Source organism: Typha angustifolia, chromosome 13, assembly GCF_048772165.1.
Source record: "Typha angustifolia cultivar Huaian chromosome 13, ASM4877216v1, whole genome shotgun sequence".
In the NCBI taxonomy this organism is placed as follows: domain Eukaryota; kingdom Viridiplantae; phylum Streptophyta; class Magnoliopsida; order Poales; family Typhaceae; genus Typha; species Typha angustifolia.
The window spans coordinates 11,900,362-11,922,895 of NC_133251.1; the positions used below are offsets into that span (position 1 = coordinate 11,900,362).

A 22,534-nucleotide genomic window follows, 5' to 3' on the forward strand; every position below is an offset into this window, starting at 1 on the left:
GGATGATGTGGATGTGGATATGGGTGTGGGTGTGGGTGTGGGGGTGAATAGTGTGGTCCCAAGTGGGAGAAAGTGAGGTGTCGGTGCAAGTAACAGAGGTGCCTTAATTGGTGTAGTTAATTTCTTGGATTAGCGACTACTAACAAAGAATTAATTAGTGGATCGATGGAAACGAAATGGGGTTAGCTTCAAATTCCAATCTTCAACTTTTTCTTGTCAAACATATATAAAAGCCAGAGTCTCCAATTTTTCGTATGATTTAAATTTTGGCCTCTATTTTGCTAGCTGTCTCTCTCTCTCTCTCTCTCTCTCTCTCTCTACTTAATTGTTGAAGAAGCTGACCTAGTTCATCGATGTAGTTTATATATATATATATATATCTTTGTACGATAGCTAACTGAGGAGTAGCTTTCTATGCCCTAGACTTAGACCAACAGCGTCTGTGTTGTTATGTAGTTGTTGCATGGCAATAGAGCCATGCAATCCAACAGAGATGTCATTTAATAACTTCCTTTAAATAATGCTGCTCCCGGTGATGAGTACAAATTAGAGCTTTGGATGGTTAGGATAGGAATCATATACTACTATACTAGTACAACCTCCTTTTGATTTTAGAAATTGTCAAAGTCATTAACTAGGGCCTAATGGCCTAATAATTGGTATACGTGCAATTTATATTATTAATTTTCACAGATTAATCATATTATATATATATATATATATATAACAATGGTTGAGTCTTAGCACCATATAGTATTGACAAGAGAATAGTGGTTGTGACTACGAAGAGTTGGTTGACAAAAGAATAGTGGTTGTGACTACGAAGAGTTAGCCTATTAACTCATCTATCTTGTTCATCAAAGGCTTATAAGTATATTATATAATAAACCAAGAAAAAAAATATATGCCTTTTTAAATACATAGTACTCTATGTTATTTAATCCTCTTATAGCAAGGGAGACAGAAAATAAGTTTGAAAGGGTTGATAAGTGTATTATACTTTTATGTGATAAAATGTGTCACAGATCTTGGGCTCTTGGCAATTAATATAGTGTACCTTGAGGATATATGGTGTAAGTAGCCTTACCCTTATTGATCTATGGTACTTGATGTTTCAATAAATCAAAGCTATAGACTCCTACAAATATGCATATATATATATATATATATATATGACATACGTAGGTTGTAAATAAAGAGAGGGAAGGCACCAATTAGTTTCCTCTCTGTGCAAGTGGGATTACATAAAGTTCAATTACTAGGCACAATACTGTCACCTTCCCCACCTAGGAGTTCGTAATACTTAGTAGCATGCAGTATAGTAAGTAGATGGCACATGCAATGGACTTCAATGTGATCTAAGGACAATTATACTCCATCAACTAGCAAATGATTCGTGGTAAGTTAATATATCAATTATCACTAAGAGTACGTACTTCTTGTTGGATATGGGTATGCATGCATGGACACATCCAATGCCAATAATCCAGTCTATGCCATACTTTAAGGAAGCACTTGGAGTTAACAAACTAATAAAGCTCACAGTTTAAATATGGGAAGGTGGACAGCTAGATAAGATCACGAGATCCCAAGAGGAGTAACAAACAATCAAGCCTTACTGGTTCATTTCTTTGCTTAAGCTGCGTAAAGGTAAGCATTGATATCCATATTCTATTTATATTAAGGGTTTATAATCTCCAGAAATAAGATTGAGATGATCAATCCGAGTAACTCCCAAGCTGGCATGCATTATTGAAAGAATAGTGGCCATTTTGTTTTCTGGATGGACATAGCTACTCATTTTGTTTCTTTTGTATCACTGCATCATTTTAACTTTAAAAGAAATTGCAACTAAGAGTTAAAATGATTTTCACCTACGTCGTTAACTTTAGATAGGAAATCTAACGGTTGTAATATAAAGAAGGTATAGAGAGATAAAATAATTATCGCCTAATAAAATTGAAATATATATATATATATAAATATAATTAAAAAAAAAATTTAGAAAAAAGAAAAGAAAATGAGATAAGGGCAGGTTTGTAAAACATGAAAGGATCAAAGGGCAAAAAAATTCCTCACAAGGATTTTTTTTTTTCTCTTTTTTTTTTTTAGTTTTTTTGGTGTGATTGTGTGGCAAATTTGCAGTACTTGAGTGTGTCCTGCCATGGCTTTTAAGATAGTATAAAATTGTGTGCTAGGCTGGAAGGGCAGTGTTAATTTGACCATATTCAAAGGAAGAACTGCACATCTAGGTGTAAGCTTTTAACTCCCACCTAACCGTACGGCTGGCACTCACATGCCTGTTCCTTAGCATCTGCCACACGTGGCAGAAGCCAACATCATCCAGGTGGAAGTCATAAGTGTGTATGTATGTATGTGTGTGGTCAAATTGACCCAAGATGGATCTCTCTCTCTCTCTCTCTCTCTCTCTCTCTCTCTCCTCCTCCTCCTTTTGGAATAAAGAAAGAGGAGCTCGTGGGATGGGATTCTCTCTCCATTTCTCTTGGTCTCCTACGTTGGTAGCAATGCCGGATTAATTTAATAGATCCAAAAGGCTTATAAGATAGGTGTCTTTAATCCTTATTATATGTTCTCCTTTAACCCAAAGTTTGAACCAAAGGTCATTGATTAGTGTTGGTTTATTTTATTTTATTCTATTCTAGCACCAGAGCTTTATAATTTCTAGGTGTATCAGGATGCAAACAAGCGTTACTGGTCAAGAGTCAATTGAGTAATTGCTACCCTAAACTCTAAAGTTTGGCAACATTAGAAGCTACATTTGGAGCACTGTGTATATTTAAGTATTTAATACAACTAGGGCTGTTGGTTGAAGAAACTCGTAAATATTTTTGAAAGTTTTATTAAAAATATCCTATATTTTCTGTTGTTATTATTATCATGCACATCTTGTGTGCATTACCGTATGAATATTTATCGTCAGATGAAAATTAAAATAATAAGGAAAAGGAAATAATTGGGCCTTATCTCATCTCTATGAGGCCAGATTAGCCCAACAATCATATCTCCTCTCTAAGCTAGAGAGAATACTTGTCTGTCCTTAAGATGTAACTATATATATATATATACTATGAGCTTTAGCCATGGGAAAAACAATTTGAATTGATCACTTATCTCCCATGCAAATAAAATGTTCAAACTCTTGACCTTGGATCGATCCAGTGGAGTACCTCTATCAGTTGATCATGGCAGGTTCATTACCATCTTAAAGGATTTGTTAAACATTTTATGCTAAAATGAATGAATCTAGCCACCATACCTATTCCCACTGAAAACTTTTAAAAGTTATTAGTACTATATTCCTTCAAATATCATAATCGCCTTTGAAATCTGTTGTCCATTTTAGAATTTTCATTATAGTTAGTTTTTAATAAAATGTTCATAGAATATATCTAATAGATAGTTATTGAAATGAACAAAGCACACAAAATCATCATTCCTTTTGATATTTAGAGTGTAAAATATTTATTATTAATTTTTTTTTCTATTCAAAAATTAGATTTTACTTTATTCTACTATGCTTTCAAATATTATATAGTCATTTTAAGCGACTTATACAAGGGTCAAAATAGTATTTTATTAATGTATATTCAATTTTAATTATAATTAGTTAACTAACAAAGTGCAATAATAGAAAATATCCATCAATTTTACTCCATACAATAGTAACAAGAACATTTAACACCTTTCCATTACCATAAAAGATTTTGATATATATTTATTTTAAATGGATGTCAAAATACTGCAAATATATCTTGTTTGACACTTTGAGCGACCTATAAACCAAATAGTTAATCTTTGACAATAATAATCTTTTACAGATATGCAGTGGTAAGTATGACATTTTGAAAGGCATTTATATAAATATATCTATTCCGTTATTCTTTAGCATAAGTGTAAGGTTATGATCCACCTGTAGGTAATTCTTATCATATCTTTTGTCTATTTCTTCTTCTCCTTGTTTTTACTGGCACAATTTTTATTTTTATTTTTTTTGTTTCCAAACCATCACTAATCGAATTCCCTAAAGATGCTTAGATGATGTTAATGTTAACAAAAACTACTTTTATGTCAACTTATGCCATTTTACAGAAGATATTATTTTTTTCTTCATCTTTCCAACATTAAAAACAGAAAGATTGGTTCCTTGAAATCTCTATGCTGCAAATTCTAGGAAATTAATGTAATTAATTGTTGCAATCAAAAACCTTTCTGTTAGTGTTAACATACTAGGCATAAGAAGTATTGATTGATTCATTAATTTATGGATATTTTAACTTCAAACTTTTGTCTAATTCGAAACAGTACTCCCATCTCTAGCTAGTATAGTCAAAAAAGCAATAAATATATAAATTACGATGTCCAACAACAATAAAGGAAAATAAAAGGGAAGTAAACATAAACAAAGCATACACAATCACACAGAGAAAGCTTCATATGATCACTTATGATCAATAGCCATACTAGCGAGGAGTTATTTCTTTAGTTGTGGCCAAAACTAGAAGGCCACAATTCTCAAACCAAGCCTCTTCTGGGCAAACTCCACAAGGTTGTCAATCTCATTGTCATCTATATACCCATCGCCGTCGGCGTCCGCCTGCCGAATGCCACGGCTGCTCTTCCAACCGCTGAACCGGCCGCGGACGCTGCGGATGGCTCTCTGCAGCTCTTCGCGGCTTATTCGCCCATCCTTGTCCATGTCAAACTTCTTCAGCCATTCCTTGAACTCCTCCACCGTCATGTCGCCGCCGTCCAAGGCACGGGCCGTCGTGTTCATGCTCTTGATAGCCATTGCTGCTTCTCTGTGTGCTCTTCTCCTAGCTGGTTACTGCTCTTTTATAAGCCAAGTAGTAGCTAAGCTACGTACACTTGCATATTGGATGAGTAGGAATCTAATGCAAGTGGAGTCAAAAGTTATCAAAGCGTGGAGTTGTGTGGATGGCGCGATAAGATAGTATTCAAAAGTTGATATGAAACTTTAAGCCTTTGATTTTTCTACATATATTCAAGAATATATTCCATTGACATCATCTGATTGTTCAAATATTCTCCTTTACAGGTGTTTGGTCACTGGGAAGAGAGAACTAGGAAACTTCTTTATGTGATATGTAATGCTTAATTACTTTTGGTTGTTCGGTTACCGAAGGACATGATCTATTTTCAATATATTCATGCTATTTATCTTTGTGCCACCTTTTCTTCCCATGGCATTTTTGTAGTAGAGTGCTATCTTTTTGGTATTCAAATGATTCAAATTCGGAGGCTAATTTATTCAAATATAATCGGGTGAAATCTGTTAAAATCCGAGATTGATTCATAAATCTGTTTGAATTTTTTCTTAGAAAAAATTATTTAGATCTGATGAATTTCATCCAATTTGTGAGTTTGAATTACCTTTTATTTTCGTTTTTAATAAATAGAGTCTTATAATTTGTATCCGGAATTAATGTAAGAATTTTAATGCTGTTGAAATCGAGAAGTTCCTGCACGAATAAACAGATTGATGTTTGACCTTTTAACTATTATTTTGTATCATTTTCATCCTCTCAAAAAAATAATATAGACTGATAAACCCTCTAAATATATCACTAAGCACCCCACATTAATATATCAATTAAATTTTTGATCAAATTAATTTTAAAAAATTGACTAACTTAATAAATATACAAAAAATATTCTTGTTTTACTTCCATATCCTTCCATATTTTCTTTTAGAGACATCTATGACAATTTCTCCAAATATTAAATCTAAACATTTTCTCTAATTCCTTCAAAATCTACTTCTAACAAGTGAGGGAAGAAAAAGTAAGAGCATTTTTATCCATCTAATTAGTTAACTAATTTTTTTAATATTTTCTAATAGAATTTATAAAGGAGAGACTTAGTGATACAATTTAAATAATACATGTAGTGTATCTATCCACTTTTTGCCTTCAAGAAAGTGATATAAAGCAATAGTTGAGGACGTCAAAAAATATAAACAACAATATTATGTGCATGTTATAGTAAATAAGACGAGTCTTTACGTAAGAAAAAGTTAGGTCCAATGAGTGATATATTCCCTTGTAAATGATGAGAGAATTGAGATTCTTCTTGGCGGTGGCTTGAACAGGGTTGGTATGTTTGATTGATGAGAGGCTGAGAATAGAAGCAAAAGATGAGGCTGATTTTATTCGCCATTTTCTGGTCTTTCTTTGGAATCGAATAAGGGAAAGGTTTTTCAAGGTGGGTAGGTATTGATTTGATATTTATCCACCATCGTGTTTATATACTGAAGGCGAATAGGATCCTTCTGCCAGTTTCTTTCATCATATCAAAGTGAAGGAGAACTTCTTTCTGTTTATTATAATTATTATTTTTATGTCTTGCTACAGAGAATATTATATCCAGATATTGTACATAATTTTCTAGTTTATACGAACCAAGATCTAGTTTCTCCTAATAAATCGGTCATACAAGGCCTTTGTTCGAAATACTATAATATCCTTAAATAAATAGATTATTCATAGGATTTAATATGCCCATTAATAAGTAGAGTTTCAGATAAAACCTTATTTCTTATTTCAATCTCGGGGTTTCATACCAAATTAACCGTGGACCAAAAAAAAAAAAACTTCTCATTCCTATATGATAGGATATTTTATTTAAAAAAACCATATTTTAATTTTTTTATATTGTTTAAAAGCTATTATATTATATTATTATTCATCATTCGGCTCTAGGACTTCTCTTTTGATGCCTAAAAACCTTTCTGGATTTATTTTACGATAATTACAATTAATAGAAAATATTATGTTACTTTTGAAGTTAAAATTTATTTATTTATTTATTTTTATCTTAACCTAACTGAAAAATGACAATTGATAGTGCATGAATGGCGGGATGTTTTTAAGATATTTCATATAAAATGCAAGGATTGAAAGATTAATATCGATAGGATAGTGTGTAAACGTACTGTTGATGACTTTTCTTATATGCTGGCTCAAATCAAGCGTGAAGTAAAACTAAACAAGCCTTGATCAGAGCTAGGCCCGATCAATTAAGCTCTCCTTAGTCACACTTCTATTCAATCTGGCGTACGTTATATTGTCATATGTGGTGTGTTGTGGCACACCCACACATACTCTTCCTCTGTCCATTTCTATGGTATTACCTTTTGTGATTGGACCTATCTAACGTGCATTTAGATCGGTGAAACTTTTCGTGATTAAAAAGGATTGGATAGGTTCATTTCTATCTATCTATAGATCAAGATGTATGTTGGACCTTCCAAATTGATTAGTATCTTTTTCTCTTCCAGATCTTGCAGATTGCCAGGACTAGTACTAGTTGGTGATAAAGTCAACTCATGGAGAGTCAACGTCTTCTGTACCATATTCAAAATAATAGCTCAGCCTTGAGTATGTAATAGCATATATTAGTCTCAATAATCTCACATTTATGACAGCGGGAAACTGGACTACGTGCAAAGTCCAAAGCACATGTGATCGCATGTGCAGACACAAGTCTCGAGTTGAGACAATTTCTCTGCAAGTCTTTTGTGATTGAGAGCAGCTTACTGAGATCTAATGTATTAGTGTCCCCTAAGATTAATATAAGACATCTTAATTTTGGAACACTCAAAGGGTAATTAAGATCGCATGCAATACTTGGAAGTGGTTCAGATCCACATGACGTCGATTTGAAAGAGCTCGCAAAGTTTTGTGAGGAAGGCATGGATATGAATAGGATCAACAAGAGCCAGAAGCCGTCACGGGATGTGCTATCGGTCTTCGGAGATGCGAGGCCTGGGATGGTGTTGGTGGCCATCTTTACGACTCTTCCACTCCTCGTCTACCTCTCCGGGGATCGCTGGAGCTCGTCGTTGGTTTGGCTCCAGGGAATCACTGTCACAGTAGTGCAACAAGGTACGTGCCTCCCTATGAGTCCCATCTAAATAACGTTTTGTAATTAACTTAACTTGATCGATCGATATATATATATAGGCAGAGAAGAGCCAGCAGCAACTGCAGCAATGAGGGATAGACTTCTCGGCGGCCTCCTCTCGCCGGCCTTCGAGGAGGCCACGTGCCTTAGCCGCTACCAATCGGACCTCTACCGCAAGGCCTCACCCCACACCCCATCCTCCTACCTCGCCTCGAAGCTCCGCAGCTACGAATCCCTCCACAGAAGATGCGGGCCCAACACCCCGCTGTACCGCAAATCCATCGCCCAGCTCACCTCCGGTCACAGTATGGGCCTCATGGAGTGCAACTACGTCGTCTATTCACCCTTTAACGGCCTCGGTAACCGTATGCTGACAATCACCTCCGCCTTCCTCTACGCCCTCCTCACCAATCGAGTCCTCCTAATCCACCAAACCGACGATTTGGCCGACCTCTTCTGCGAGCCGTTTCCGGGGACCACGTGGGTTCTGCCGTCGGCGGATTTTCCGGTCAAAGATCTGGGTGGCCTTCATCTGGGCTCGGAGAAGAGCTACGGGAATTTGATGAAAGATAAGAGGATTCAGACCAGTGATGGTGTGATGGCCGAGTCGATGCCGCCTTACGTCTATCTGCATTTGGAGCACGATTACCAGCACTTGGATCGGCTGTTTTTTTGTGATCATGACCAACATGTACTTGGGAAGGTTAACTGGTTGCTGCTCAAGTCCGACATGTACTTCGTTCCGGGATTGTTCTTAATCCCACAGTTTGAAGACGAGTTGAGATGGTTGTTTCCGGAGAGGGAGACGGTGTTCCACCACTTGGGTCGGTATCTCTTCCACCCCACCAACTCCGTATGGGGAATGATCACCAGGTAATTCCATATGTTTTCTTTTTTTCCTTAAACATATTTTTTCGCATAATTATGATTGAAAACTTCTTTTTAAATATTGTAATTATCATTAGAAGCATTGGACTCTTCCACAACTACTATTTTATATATTTAAATTTAAAATAATATCCATGGAAGACTCCGAAGGCTTGCATTTGAAGTAAACAAATGCATTAAACGACTAAAATGCTATTGTTTTTTCCTCGAAATCTGATTTTGTTAAAACTATTAATACTTGGATCGTGATCTAGATCCTCGAAACCACAGATTGACATTTTCAATAGAATCCAATAATTTCAGCTATTTTTATAATTTAAAGAATGTCCTGATAATTATACTATTTGAAAAGTTTTCAGTAGCAATTGTTAAAGTTTTCAGTAACAATTTAATAATTTAAGACTTTATTAGTCTATTAATTTAATATATTATATCTCTCTCTCTAGAACTAATATTTTCTTTTTAATTTTTCATATCACATCAAAATGATAATTATATTTTAGTCTAATTCACAATCAAACGCAGTATATCCTTAAAGTAGTTTAAAGTACTTAAATCAAAACTAAAAAATGAGGCTAGTTAATCTAATTGGAAGCTTAGTCTCAAACTAAACAAGACCTAACATTTTATAAGTTTTTAGTCAACTAAATATCTAATATAGCATTAGAGCACAATTTTCTAAAAGAAAACAATTTAAACTTTATTTAACCTCATTTAATCCCATATTTTTTGTAATATTTTTGTGCACGTGAAAAAGTGTGTTAAAGTTATGATATATATTATTAATTATTACTTGATAACTTATTTTTTTCGGATAAAATCGTTTGACAAATACCCCAAAAGAAACGTCTAACAATAATTATTTAAGAGAAAAAATTCCTTACCCATCAACAGTACAAACATTAGATTAATTTGGCATCATTCTGTAAGGAGATGGCTGTGAGGTAGTGATAAACTACAAGGGCTGACAAGTTGCCATCTCATGCATCCTATTTGTAAAATGTTTGTATAGTGTTTGCAAGCATAGAATATATATATAAACTAACTAATAATTGACCAGGTACTATATATCTTATCTTGCCAAGGCTGAAGAGAAGGTGGGGATCCAAATCCGAACCTTTTCACGGCATCCCATCTCATCGGATGATTTCTTTGATCAAATCCTTGCATGCGCTCGCCAAGGCAACCTACTTCCTGACATCGACGCCAATGCAAGCTTTCCTGCAACCAAAGATGAAGCAGTTAGAACAAAGGCAGTGCTAGTGACTTCCTTGTACTCCACCTACTCCGACAAATTGAGATCCATGTACTACGAGCACACCACCAGCAGTGGCGAAGTCATCAGCGTATACCAACCGAGCCATGAGGAGCAGCAGAACTCGGAGAAGCAATCACACAACCAGAAAGCATTGGCCGAGATGTTCCTGTTAAGCTACTGTGATGTTTTAATCACAAGTGGGTGGTCTACGTTTGGATATATAGGTCAAGGCCTCGCAGGATTGAAGCCATGGATATTGCTGAGCCCAAAGGACAAGAAGGCGCCGGAGCCGCCGTGCCGCCGAGCCATGTCGATGGAGCCTTGTTTCCATGCACCTCCCTCGTTTGATTGCAAAGCAAAGAAGAATGTTGACATGGGGACGCTGGTGAGGCATGTGAGACATTGCGAGGATGTAGATAATGGCCTTAAGCTGTTTGATTAAGCTAAGTAATTATAGATCTAAACATTTGCTTTCAACGACCTTCATTAAGAACAAAAGATGTCAACCAGTTCAACTTTGTAGCGGCGTGATCAGTTGCCAGTTTATATCATACTTGCACTAAAAACATATTAGTGCAAAAGCATGCATCTTATGAGTAATTTGAATAGAGTTAGAATTTATTTACGCACGCCTTTTCCAATCCGACGATAGCATTGCACATCTAACAACTATGTTGAAAAATTAAGGCTCAGAATTAAGTAGATATACAGCACTGATCAGCTTCTCAGTTTATCCTTGTGAGTTGGAATATAATTGTGAGTTAAGAAGGCTCTGTTTCCTATCCTGGAGCAATTATGTTCTAAATCTGTGTTACAAACGTTTAATAAGTATCTTTGAGAGCATTCCAATTAATAATGGTAATATAATATAACGTTGAGCAAATTCTTTCAATCGATTTTAACTTACATCTACGTACTTAAAATTTAATACTTAATACTTCATGTCATTCAGACCAAGTTGCATCCATCCAAAACTAATCTTATAGATTTACCAAACTACCCTACCATCGTTGCTGCTAGGGAGATTGCCATTTTATATTCTTGGTTAAAATCGAGTCAAACCATAAGATTCTTGTCCAAGAATGGGCATTGTCTTGCCTGTTTCGGTAGCTCTGCTTGTAATACAGACATATATCATGCAATATGGATCAATTTGCCGAAAAAAGTATATACATAATTATCACAAGAGAATCTACGTATATTTTCCATATAGATATTTATAAATGCAGAAACTAGTATAGACTGCACGAAACGTTTCAGAGAAATCTTTTTGGTTTAGTAGAAAACCAATACAATGCTGAATAGGAATGCAAGATGTTGCCTTCAAGTGAAGAACCATGAAGTACACAACTAACGTCCCTTATAGAATTAGTTATTGTCTCACTGTGGGCAGCTTTGTCCGAAAGAGATAAAATACATTTCAAAAAAGAAGCAGAGAAGATGCATAACAAAGGATGCACAAGAATCAAGAATGCATTTCAGAACTCCATTTATCAATAGTAGAATGATAGAATCCAAAGGAATTTTATGGAGACTATCATAATCTATCATCCGTTTATTCATACATAGAATGGAAAGGACCTGCAGGTTAACAGGGGTTGGATTTGTATATGGTCATAAACCTGGTGCTCAAATATTGTTGCATTTGCTGAAGAGGCTAAAATTCCTGAATCTGTTTTTTAAATGGATGCAGATGATGTGTATGGAAAGCTAAAGAAACTAAACAGTGACCTCCCTTCTTAATTTTACTAATGATTGAATGGTTATAAATAAAAAACAGAATGAACGTGTGAGCGCTTTAGCTGAAGATGTTCATCAGAATGATGGAAGGCCAGATGCTTGTCGTAACTTTTCATAAGAAACCCAGAATACAAACTGCCAAGGTCCAAGCCTTGCCCATGTTGGTAAGAAACCCTTCCACAATGCTGTCATGCCTTCAAATTTGACAGTTTTAAGCAAACAATCATAAGAATTCTTGTATAAAGTGTTTGTTTCTTTGCCTGAAGCTTGATTCATCATTCTAGTTTTGACGACGTCTGCTGGACAGCTCAGAGCAGTTGCAGAAAGACCAGATGCGATGGATGCCAATGTGTGCGCAAATATGTTGTCGTCACAAATCCTTTTATGAATGATAAAATGCTTTGCATGGTCATAGCATGTCAATTCTCCCATGTTGACAAGAAATGCTCTTTGAGCGTTAGGTACCACCCCCCTCCAAAGCCCTAGAAAGCCTTCAGCCCGTACAATCTTTCTGAAGGCATCAAAGATTCCTGCATACCTAGGTTGGAGGCCTTGACTCAAAAGACGGCTATCTGCTTGCATCCTAACCTTTATAAGATCAGCTGGGCTTGCCACCACCTGCACTATAAGTCAGATGATGTAGATCATATCTCAATGCCAGTTGTCAAGAAAGCAACATCATGGTCAAATGCTAAGCTGTTCTTACTATATAGAATCATTTGATAGATGAAACATCTGTACAAGTTTAATTACACTGACGTTATGTGCCTTCTGAAAATTTTGGTGGCAGTTTACTTAATCAGGGACAGCTGCCCTATCATTCTAGACTTATTTGGAGTAAATAAGTGATCATCCTACAAACAAGTCACTTCCAAAAGTCTTGTTTTCAATTCCATATGACCGTCAAACATGTGAATCTTTCAGTAACTCAATAAGCTAAAAAGTCAGAATCCTATTAGATGATTCAATTTTATAGACAAAAAATTCAATAATTCGAGCATGCCTTACTTCCTTGCTATTCTTTGTTAGGCTGTGTCAAACTCATGATATATGAAAACAAGTGCAGATTTCTTGTCATACTTTGCTTATAAAATGTTATAACAAAACAAAATCAAAATATCAAGGCCAGATACTTATAACCAGCTCTCAGGGTAAACAAACCTCTAGAAGTTGGTATGGAACTCCAAGCTAGAGCTAAATTAGTTCAGAGAAGAGGAGGTTAAAGTCAGCTGATCCATAGAAAATTTCTAAAAAAATGGACTTAAAGCAGACAAAGGACAAAATAAAGGATAAGATAAAGCTCAATTTGTCAATGCAAAAGCTATGCAGTATTTTCATCCTACCATTTGAGTGTTTGATTCATCCTCTCCTTCTTAAGCTACATGTAACCTGGCATATATCATTCCTTCTTTTCGGCAAACTAGTGATTGCTGTTAGGCATGCTTGGACCATCTTAAAATTCTTAACATCTTATGCTCCCCTGACTTGTCCAATAAGAAGTAATATTTTTACTTTCTCTGTTCTAGTAAAACCACTTTTCAAATCCCAACATCTCCTTCCTAGTAGCACCGAGGTTTTGCACATATTCTTTCCTTGTTGCTTAACATTCCAGCCATCTTATAAACTTTTCCGTGCAATCACATACTAGCCGAAGGATCTCCATTTCAACTATTTTACTACATTTTTATGCATAACTTATAAACTACTCTTTCTTTGTTATCACAAGGTTTAGTGTTCCAATTTATAAGTTACTTATTCCAATTCTAACTTCGCTTTCATCTTATCAAGAACACATAATCCCTACCGTGTGATCTCTTTTCAAGTAATTTGTCTTAGGTGCTTTATAAGTCATGCAGACAGGCAACAAAAGCATTTAATCCTATTGTTGTAACCCCATTTGTTCACTCCTAATCCTTTCTCGCACATTTGTCTTCACGATTATCTTAGACATGTTCACAATTGTAAGGGCCTTCCATAGCAACGTAGGTAGAGAGTTACTTCCCTCGATAGCCAGTTTACGCTGGGAAAACGAGTTTAGCGACTTCAATCAACAACAGGACATATCTTTGCAAATACCAAAGAAGAACACATCTGATAATTTAAGAACTAATTTGACGATATTCCCAGAGATATCAAAGACCCACTTTAATTTCTTCATTAAAGAACTATTTTACCACTTAAAAACCGGATCTTGTTAAGTTGGTACCTGCGCAAACACGCCGGAAGCCCCTCCCGCGAGAGCCTTCCCGAGTACGAAGCCATCAGCGGCGACACCACTCCTAAGATACTCGTAGCCGACGATGCGGATGGGGGTGTAGAATAGATGGCGAAGCACGGCAGGAGAGAGACCGCTGTAGAAGCCCACAATCCCGCCTTTCCTTGAGATCTCGGAGGCAACTCGAAGGGCGTTTCCGGTAGTGGTGGTAGTCTTGACTTGGAGTTGGAGTCTCGTCTTTATGGTGTCTATTGGGAAGGTGGAGGTCTCGGCCGCAGCAGCTGAGAGAGCGGTGAGAGCAATCTTGGAGATGATGTGGATCTTCTCACCATCTCTTCCGCCGCCATTGGTGCGGCTTCCCATCTTTGGGTTAATGGCATTGGCAGGAGGGGAGGATGGTTGGTTGTAGGTAATTATGTAGGAAATTAGAGGTAAAATTATAATTCCTTCTCTAACTGCAACAGTAATCGTAAGGGCAGCAATTTCTGATGACATAATTCCGAAGGATTAATATAATCAGAATTTGGATTATAAATGCAGTGACCCGTCCGATAATTTATTTATAACAGAAATAATCTCATTCATAATTTGAATAATTTATGTAAATCCAAATAAATTAAGAAATTATTTAATCCTGAGGTGTGTTCACCGGTGGAATAATGTCAAATTTAGAACGAGCTTTCTAACATTTTATACCAGAAGAATAAATTAATACTAGTATAAATTATTATATTATTTAGTTGAATGCTAGTATAAACAATAATAATCATATTTGATGTAATATAAAATTAATATTAAAATATTAAAGAATAGTAAATTTGTATTAAAAATTGGTGATGTTTTATATCAAATAATATAAATATATTTGATTGAATATAAAATAGTAGTACTAATATAATATATATATATATATATATATATATATAATATTTTTTTTACAATTGCGGACTTAAAATGCTCTATGTAGCCGCACTACATTGTATTTAATCAAAACTTCCCTGCATTGCATATGAAAATAAATAATTTTACAATTTTTTCGCACCAGGTTACTAAATTCGCACTTACTCTCACAAGCATCTTCGCACTAGGATCACTTGTTTGCATTTTTGAGTATCTATAGTATGAATATGTTTTACACCATAAAATTTACAAGTATACATCATAAGTGTGAATATATGACTATGTATTGTATTGTAATGCGAAGTTATATAATTATTGTGTGGACATATAGTCGTGTAATATATGACAGTGTAAACTTATGTAGTTATTATGCATATTTATACCCTTATACTCTATGGCAGTACAAATATATATGTTATTTCTATGGCATGCCTACTTTACCACTTAAGAGAGATGAGAAAGAAAAATCTCAACTATAACTAAAGTAATATATAATTAAATGATGTCTAATTCAAGAGTAAAATAGTAATTATAAATTATTATTAAATTATTTGCTAGAAGTTGTATGTAATAAGATAAGAGAGTAATGAATTAGTATACCGAAAAAAAGAAGTTACTGTCTAATTACTATACCAAAATAAGAAAACTTACTCTAGATGAAAACTATTATTATTCTATGACCGGCTCACTAAGTAATAAGAAACATTGCGTGCGAACATGTCCAACCTCTCCACAACGGTAACAAGTGCTCTGAAACTGAGGGGAGAAAGTCTTGAGAGGAGAAAAGAATGAGGTCCAAACACTAGCAGAGCACTCTCGTGGGGCTGGTGCCCTTGAAAATATGGGTACATATTACCTACAACAAAATAAGGAAAATATTTGTCCTTTGCATCCACATACATAAAAGAAAGTAGATAATTGATCATATAATGGAGGAAGAATCAGAGGTGCCTCCTTTACTAACTCCCACTCTATCACAATGGAAGAAAAATGTTTATCCTTTACAACACTTTTCCCTTGATGGATTAAGAATATCATCAAGCTATTGGCGTGTTATCGTACATATCAATCGCTTTACAAAAATCTAAGTTACAGATACTAGTACAAAGTTGGGAGTAAATAATCAGAAGTAGCAGGCCCATGGCTATACGAAAATTACTTCAAGCTTTGAACAAGGGTTGCTCTTGATATGTTTCTCGAGTTCCGAATCATCCTCAAACCTGAAGGTGTACAATGCTTGTCTTTGGGTAAGGCCAACAGGGTAGATTCTATATATCTTCAACTCATCTCCACCTCTAATGCTTGCTGGTCTTTCATTTTTCCATATAGGCATGTGATTTAGAGATTTAAACTTTGCAAGCACTGCAGACTCTAATGATCTTAAAGTTAACTGCCCGGATCTGCCAACCCACAGAAGAAAAAAGAAAATATTAAAATGAGACAATTATGAAGTTTTTTAACAAGAAAACAACACCTGGATTTGAATCATGAAATTATGGCCAATAATAGGAGTAAACTAATGTAATATATGAGCAATGAATGCTAAATTGCCTCATCATTTAGTGCCTATTAGGCGATTTTGATTTTTCATGGGCTGTTAAAAATGTAACAGAAATAAGAGAGAATATAAACCAGTAATAGGTACCTGAGATAAATGCTCTCCATCTTAAATCGACCTCTTTCTCTAACAAACAAGTGGTATACAGTTCCCTTTTTGCTGGAGCAACTACAAGGGCGATCCTGGAACATAGCAGTCTTATCCTCTTTTTCTTGGATCTTTGTTGCAAGATGTATGCAAAGCCGACAGGATGAATGAACTGCTGCCATGTCAATGAGGGCTTTAAATGAATCAGATGGACCCTCAAACTTCCATCTACACAGAGAACACAAGAAAATAAAAGAAGTGTCAGAAAGAAGTAAAAGGTCAATGTCCTGAAAACTCTTATGATGGCCTTCTGTACTTCAGATTGCCAATGAGATAGATGGAAATAAACACCGTATGAAGAGTTACCACAAATCAGGACAAAATTGAGAAGAAGAAGCAATTGTAGACATTTTTTTTTGATAAATAAGCAAAATCTTACTTTCAAGATATTAGAGGAAATCATCTGCAAGAAATGTTAAAAGATAGAGGTAAGGTACCTCATAGTTTCATTATAAGCATCAGCATTAGTTGCAAGATTTCTCATAGTTTGGGCAACTGCAGCAATATCACTCAGTTCTTTAATATGCAATATAGAACCAGGGGAAGGAGCAAAGTCCTGGATATTTGGAGCACCAATGACGACCGGGATAGCCCCTGCAAAATTAAAATGTGATTTGTGATTACATCAGAGGCACCAAAGTAATATTCCACCTATAAGTTTCGCAAATTCAGGACATTGCTTTACAACTCAGATATTAGGTACATACACACAGAAGCAAAAGACCTTCAGAAAAAATTGGCACTTAAACTGACGTTAGATGGATCAATTAAAAGAAAATTACATTTACAGCTGACCAATAATAGTGACCAAGTTTATAAGGGCCCCACAAGGGACCACTTTACCTTTCTTAGGACATTCTGTGATCCAATACATAAACCATTCAAGAATACGGTATTCATGGAAAGGTGAATGAAGACAAATGAAAGAAGTATCATCTAACATGTTCATCAACAGAACTAAAGAACTGTAATGAAGTCCTTATTGGACAACAGATTACATTCTTGAACAAAACATCCAGTTGCATATGACATTGGTTAACAGAAGAAAGTCTGAAAAATATATTGGACATAGCTACAGGCTCATTTGTTCAGGGACATTAACTATACCATGGCATAAATTAGAAAAAAAGTATGCCTTGCAAATGCTCAAGATCTACCAAATTAAAAGCACTAGCAGATGAATAAACATACCTGCTACAAGGGACTGAAAAAACTTTTCTGTTACATAGTCCTCCTCATTAGAATTCTCAAAAGCCAAGCTGAATTTATAGCGCTTTAGAGTATCCACTTTATCAACTGCATTAAGAGAAGCACATGTGTGATAAATTGGAAAAGTGATAAAACATAGTCATCTTCGACAAAGATAAGGTGAAGACATGAAGTGCACGTAATGAGTATTGTTTAGATAAGATTGTGCCTAAACTCAACAAGAGAAAAGACAGGATTTTTAAAAATAAAAATAAACTGGAACATACAGAACCAAGAAACAAATAAGAATTTTTGAGAGAAGTGGGCATAACCCAGTTATGTTATATTAAAAGGAGAACAGGTTTAAAAAAAAAGAAGGGGAGACAAGAGAAAGAGGAAAAAAAGGAAAAAAGAAAAAAAGAAAAGGAGGTGGAGCACAAGTAAAAAATTAATCACAATCACAAATGTTTAAATGACCCACACCAAGAATAAGTTATAAGCATAGCTTGAATCTGATTCAGTCAGAGACTGAGGCCGCATTGTTGAAAATTAACATATAGATTACTTAGAAGTTAGAAATATACAACCTATACATCTACATAAAATTATATACTTATCCTAGAAATATGCAACCTATACATCTATATATAATTATATACTTATCCTAACAAAAGGAAATAATGGACAAGATTAATATATAACCTCCTTCGGACCAGTTCTGCAAGCCTGGAAGAGAAAAACCTTTGGATCCTTCATAACTAAAAAGTACTAAGAAAACAAGCATACAAAAAATTAATCATCCAATTTGCATATTGAATCATTATATGGAATCATTATTTCCCTTTTATTAGGATAGCTATTTATAGATGTATAGGATGCATATTTCCAAGTAACTAGTATGTTAAATTTTGACAACCCCCCTCAGATTCTGACTGAAACATATTTCAGTCTATATATAATTCAGTATTTAACCCTAATAAAAGAGAAATATGGTACCTCTGCCATCACGATTTCGGTGACAACTGCCATATGAATCAATCTTAATATCCATCTTTTCAAGCATCTCAAGGGCTTGTAAACGGAAGTTGCGCGCCCCACAATTTGAAATGAAAGCAGCTGCAAGGGCTGCTTCAGTCTTGGGATGCATAGGTGCCATAATGTCATACTCAGCCCATGAAAAATAACCAACCGGTACATCAGAGGAAAGGCTAGTTGTCATTACTATTTTGAATCCTCTCCTATCATCCAACAATTAAGAAAAAAAACACTCATCATCTCTAAGTTAGAAAATGCTCAAAATACTGAAAAGAGTTAAAGTCATTCACAAAGGCCAAGATATAATAATCTGTATAGTCACTTGGCCAGAAGCAAATATATGCATCTGCTTTTAATGCAGTGCAGATTGTTTTTCCATGAAGATCTGCAGTTAACTATTTAAGGGCTCCAAACTTCAGCAAAACAATACCACTGAAATGGTGAATAACTGAATATTAAAACAACTAAAAAAAACATCATGAAAAACTATTAACTATTAGTTAATGCCATGAAGTTGCTCTAGAGTTAGACAAATATAATATACTCCCAAGGGTAGTTGGTCTTGCAGGATCTTGTTCCATGAATACTCAGGCCGAAAGGCCAGGCATCTCAGGTATTTTGTTGCTATAAGCTAGTTAAAATCCAACATTGTTCTTTCCCCCAGTAATCTTACTCCCAAGTGTTCTTCTCAGGCACATTGCCAAACCATATACTAATTATAATGCAAGAATTGCCAAGTGATCTCATAGATTCTTTACTGTTGGTCATCTACTTCTTAACTTTGGGGCCACAGAACAAAATTATTTCTATCTGTGGAAACAAGCTGGGCACTACAGCTGGAAGTTAAATGGTGGTATATACATATGCCAATAGAAGAAGCATAATTTGTCATGTATCTTTATAATTTATACTAACACCACCATCACTAAGTAGTAGCAAGCTTTTCTCAAAAGAACCAGGATAGCATACAGAAAAACTTGACAAGGAGAAGGGTCCAATGATGAACAGAGAAAGTTTTGGGTTACTGGAGACAATTCACCTATATATGTGTGTCTGTGTGTGTGTGTGCAAGTGCGTGTGCGCGTAAACGACTCTCTTTCTAGGCTACTAAATAATTAAGCAAGAGAGAGAGAGTCGCTACAAATCAATAAACCAGTAAGGTAAGTTAACATTTTAACTGTAGTTTAGGCTCATAAATCCAGAGTTAAAGCATGGAAATTAGAATGATGGCAAATCTTGACATGGGGAGTTGTATATATTTGTGAGACACAGAAAATCCCAAGTGGAAAAGGAAAGACAAATTCATGAGTAGCATGTAAATTTCCCTTCAAGGGAAATATGTCATAATATCCTAGATTGTCATAAAATAAAAGAACAAGCAGATCGAAGACCAACAAAAGGAGCAACAATAAATATCATGTCGATGGAGAGGAAAAGGAAGAGGCGTGCATGCTGCCAATCAAGTGAAGTTATTCAATCAGAATACGTAAGATGACTAAGAGCCTAAGACCCACTTGTCCTCCAGTTACAGAAGTATAGGTGACTAGGCCATTTACATAGGTACAGACCAAAAGTCAACTACAGAACTTCAGAACAGATTTAGGAGAAGCTATTAAAAAACTGCATGCTCTCCAGTCTAACTGATAAAATTACAACTATATCTTGAAGACCAAACCATAAAATCAAAGAAAAATATAAAGGAATTTTTTTAAAAAAAGAAAAGGCTAGGTGGTTGGTTACAGTATTTCTGTAAAAGTATACCCTCATTGAGAGCTACCTTAATCTGACTAAATTCATTCTCTCTAGCTTGTTCAGTTGTTCATCAGGTTCAGCCTTACCCTCCAAGTTTACAGAAGACTATCGTATGTTTATTGCATCTGGAAGATTGAAAGCGGGTCCTAAAGTTGTATTATGAGTGACATTGACTTTATAAACCAAGATGGAAAAATGTCCAAAAAAGGTGATTTTTCCAGATTAATTTGTGCAAATGCTAATGAGGAATTAAGTTTTGCTTACCCACCCTCTGGCCACATTTATGTTGTTGTCTGCATAGTAATGTGATGATTCCATTGATCGGAGGATACTAGCTGTTCCTGGATCTTGGGAAATCCCAAAAGTTGCATCAGGTATCTTATTATCATCAAATCCAAACTTACAGCCCACAGAACATGTAGTCCAATCCTGAAAGACAAAAGCTAATATATTGTTCAGTGGAGCTCTAACAATGAGAAAAAGTTACAATAAATTTAGATAGTGTCATCTGTCTGTTATGATTACTGAGATTAGGAAAAAGAATCCAGAAATCAGTATGTTTCAAATCACTATTCACTAATCATATCTAGGGGCATCATTAAGGAGTAAGGACCATTAGGAGTATACAGATAGTGAACATATTGAAATAATACTGCAGTGAAATTGTTTACATCTACTAAATAAAAGAATCTCTCATTTCCGTGCTGTTTTATAATCACCTTAAGCCGTATGTTGTATGCGGAAGCAATCTACTTCAAAAATAAGTTAGTAGATATTAGCTATGGTTAAAAAACGGAACAATATCAGACTTCTATAACTGTCTGAAAACAGAGGCGAAAGAGTACAGCAGAATTGGTCGACCTCCTTGGTAGACTAGGTACTACCATGAAATCAAGGTGCTTTTTCATATACTGAGAAGTGAAATTTGGGCAGGGACATGACTCACTATTGTAGTTACTGTGCCGTAAGTTTATCCTTCAGGTCTCATGAGTCTGCAAACAGCACTGTCAAAATGTGTTCGAAGGATTTGCAATTGGTACGAACTCTTGGATAGCAGTCAGTTGCTATCAGAACAATTTGTGAAACTCAACGAACTTAGCATCTGTCTTCACTTAGACTATGAAGGTTAGAAGTTTGATTGAAAAAAAGAAGACATACATCTACCAATATAGAAATTTCACATACTAAATTTACTTGTTTTCAACAAGTATCATCACTTCAAACTATCTCCCATATTTATCACAAATCCCAATAGCATCTTATTATTATTTACTTCAAATTCACATCTGAACTTTACATATCTATGATTCCAATAACGAAAAACCAAAATACATTTACGAGTAAGAAAGAACAAAAGGCTCCCAACTTTAGAGAAGAAACCGAACCTTCGCCATACCAGAGACCAAAACCGGATCTTTATCAAAATCCCGAGAGTAAGGAACGGCATCCACCCTCTCCAACCGTTCCAGACAGCGGCGGATCTCATCATCAGGAGAGGGGGAGGAAAAATCGACATCGTTCGCGTCGTCAGTGGAGAAATAGAAGGAGGTGGTCCAGTTCTTGACCATGGCGGCGTTCTTGGCCATGTCGAGGCGGCCCAAGAAGGCGATCTCCGCGACAACGACGAGAGCTACGACGAGGGGCAGTAGGCTCGACCATCTCTTCTTCCTCTGGCTAGAAGAAGAAGAGATACCCATAGATCGATCGCTTCCTCCTAGAAACCCTTTGACGATTAACGAGATTTAAGAGAGGGAGACTGGAGATTGACGATAGTTGTTACCAGTCGTATGGGAAACGCTTGTCTGGAGTAGGTCGCTGCCGGCTTCTGTGTTGTCGGAGATTGGAGGTTGCAGACTACAATACAAAAAGACGCGACTTTCGGGTAATGTACCGGTGACTAGAAGTGGAG

The 22,534-nt window shown here is 35.6% G+C and overlaps 4 protein-coding genes across 4 annotated transcripts; 1 reads left to right on the forward strand and 3 right to left on the reverse strand.

Moving 5' to 3' along the window:
- Positions 1–4,344: 4,344 nt before the first annotated feature.
- Positions 4,345–4,834, reverse strand: LOC140774225 (uncharacterized). The gene has a single exon (XM_073117128.1). It carries the CDS (start codon positions 4,808–4,810, stop codon positions 4,517–4,519), a length of 294 nt encoding a protein of 97 aa, XP_072973229.1. The 5' UTR covers positions 4,811–4,834; the 3' UTR covers positions 4,345–4,516.
- A 2,710-nt stretch (positions 4,835–7,544) lies between these two features.
- LOC140774409 (galactoside 2-alpha-L-fucosyltransferase-like) lies at positions 7,545–10,665 on the forward strand. The gene is made up of 3 exons (XM_073117404.1): positions 7,545–7,925; positions 8,004–8,817; positions 9,893–10,665. Exons 1-3 carry the CDS (start codon positions 7,733–7,735, stop codon positions 10,530–10,532), a joined length of 1,647 nt encoding a protein of 548 aa, XP_072973505.1. The 5' UTR covers positions 7,545–7,732; the 3' UTR covers positions 10,533–10,665.
- Positions 10,666–11,545: 880 nt separating this feature from the next.
- On the reverse strand, positions 11,546–14,434 carry LOC140773808 (mitochondrial uncoupling protein 3). Its single transcript, XM_073116560.1, has 2 exons — positions 14,037–14,434; positions 11,546–12,448 (listed from the first exon to the last, which is right to left on the reverse strand). The coding sequence occupies exons 1-2, from the start codon at positions 14,406–14,408 to the stop codon at positions 11,906–11,908; spliced, it is 915 nt and encodes a 304-aa protein (XP_072972661.1). The 5' UTR covers positions 14,409–14,434; the 3' UTR covers positions 11,546–11,905.
- A 1,429-nt stretch (positions 14,435–15,863) lies between these two features.
- LOC140774491 (glycoprotein 3-alpha-L-fucosyltransferase A-like) lies at positions 15,864–22,501 on the reverse strand. Its single transcript, XM_073117505.1, has 8 exons — positions 22,406–22,501; positions 22,011–22,339; positions 20,894–21,054; positions 18,835–19,076; positions 17,842–17,946; positions 17,088–17,244; positions 16,591–16,818; positions 15,864–16,345 (listed from the first exon to the last, which is right to left on the reverse strand). The coding sequence occupies exons 2-8, from the start codon at positions 22,320–22,322 to the stop codon at positions 16,090–16,092; spliced, it is 1,461 nt and encodes a 486-aa protein (XP_072973606.1). The 5' UTR covers positions 22,323–22,339; positions 22,406–22,501; the 3' UTR covers positions 15,864–16,089.
- Between the last annotated feature and the right edge of the window lie 33 nt (positions 22,502–22,534).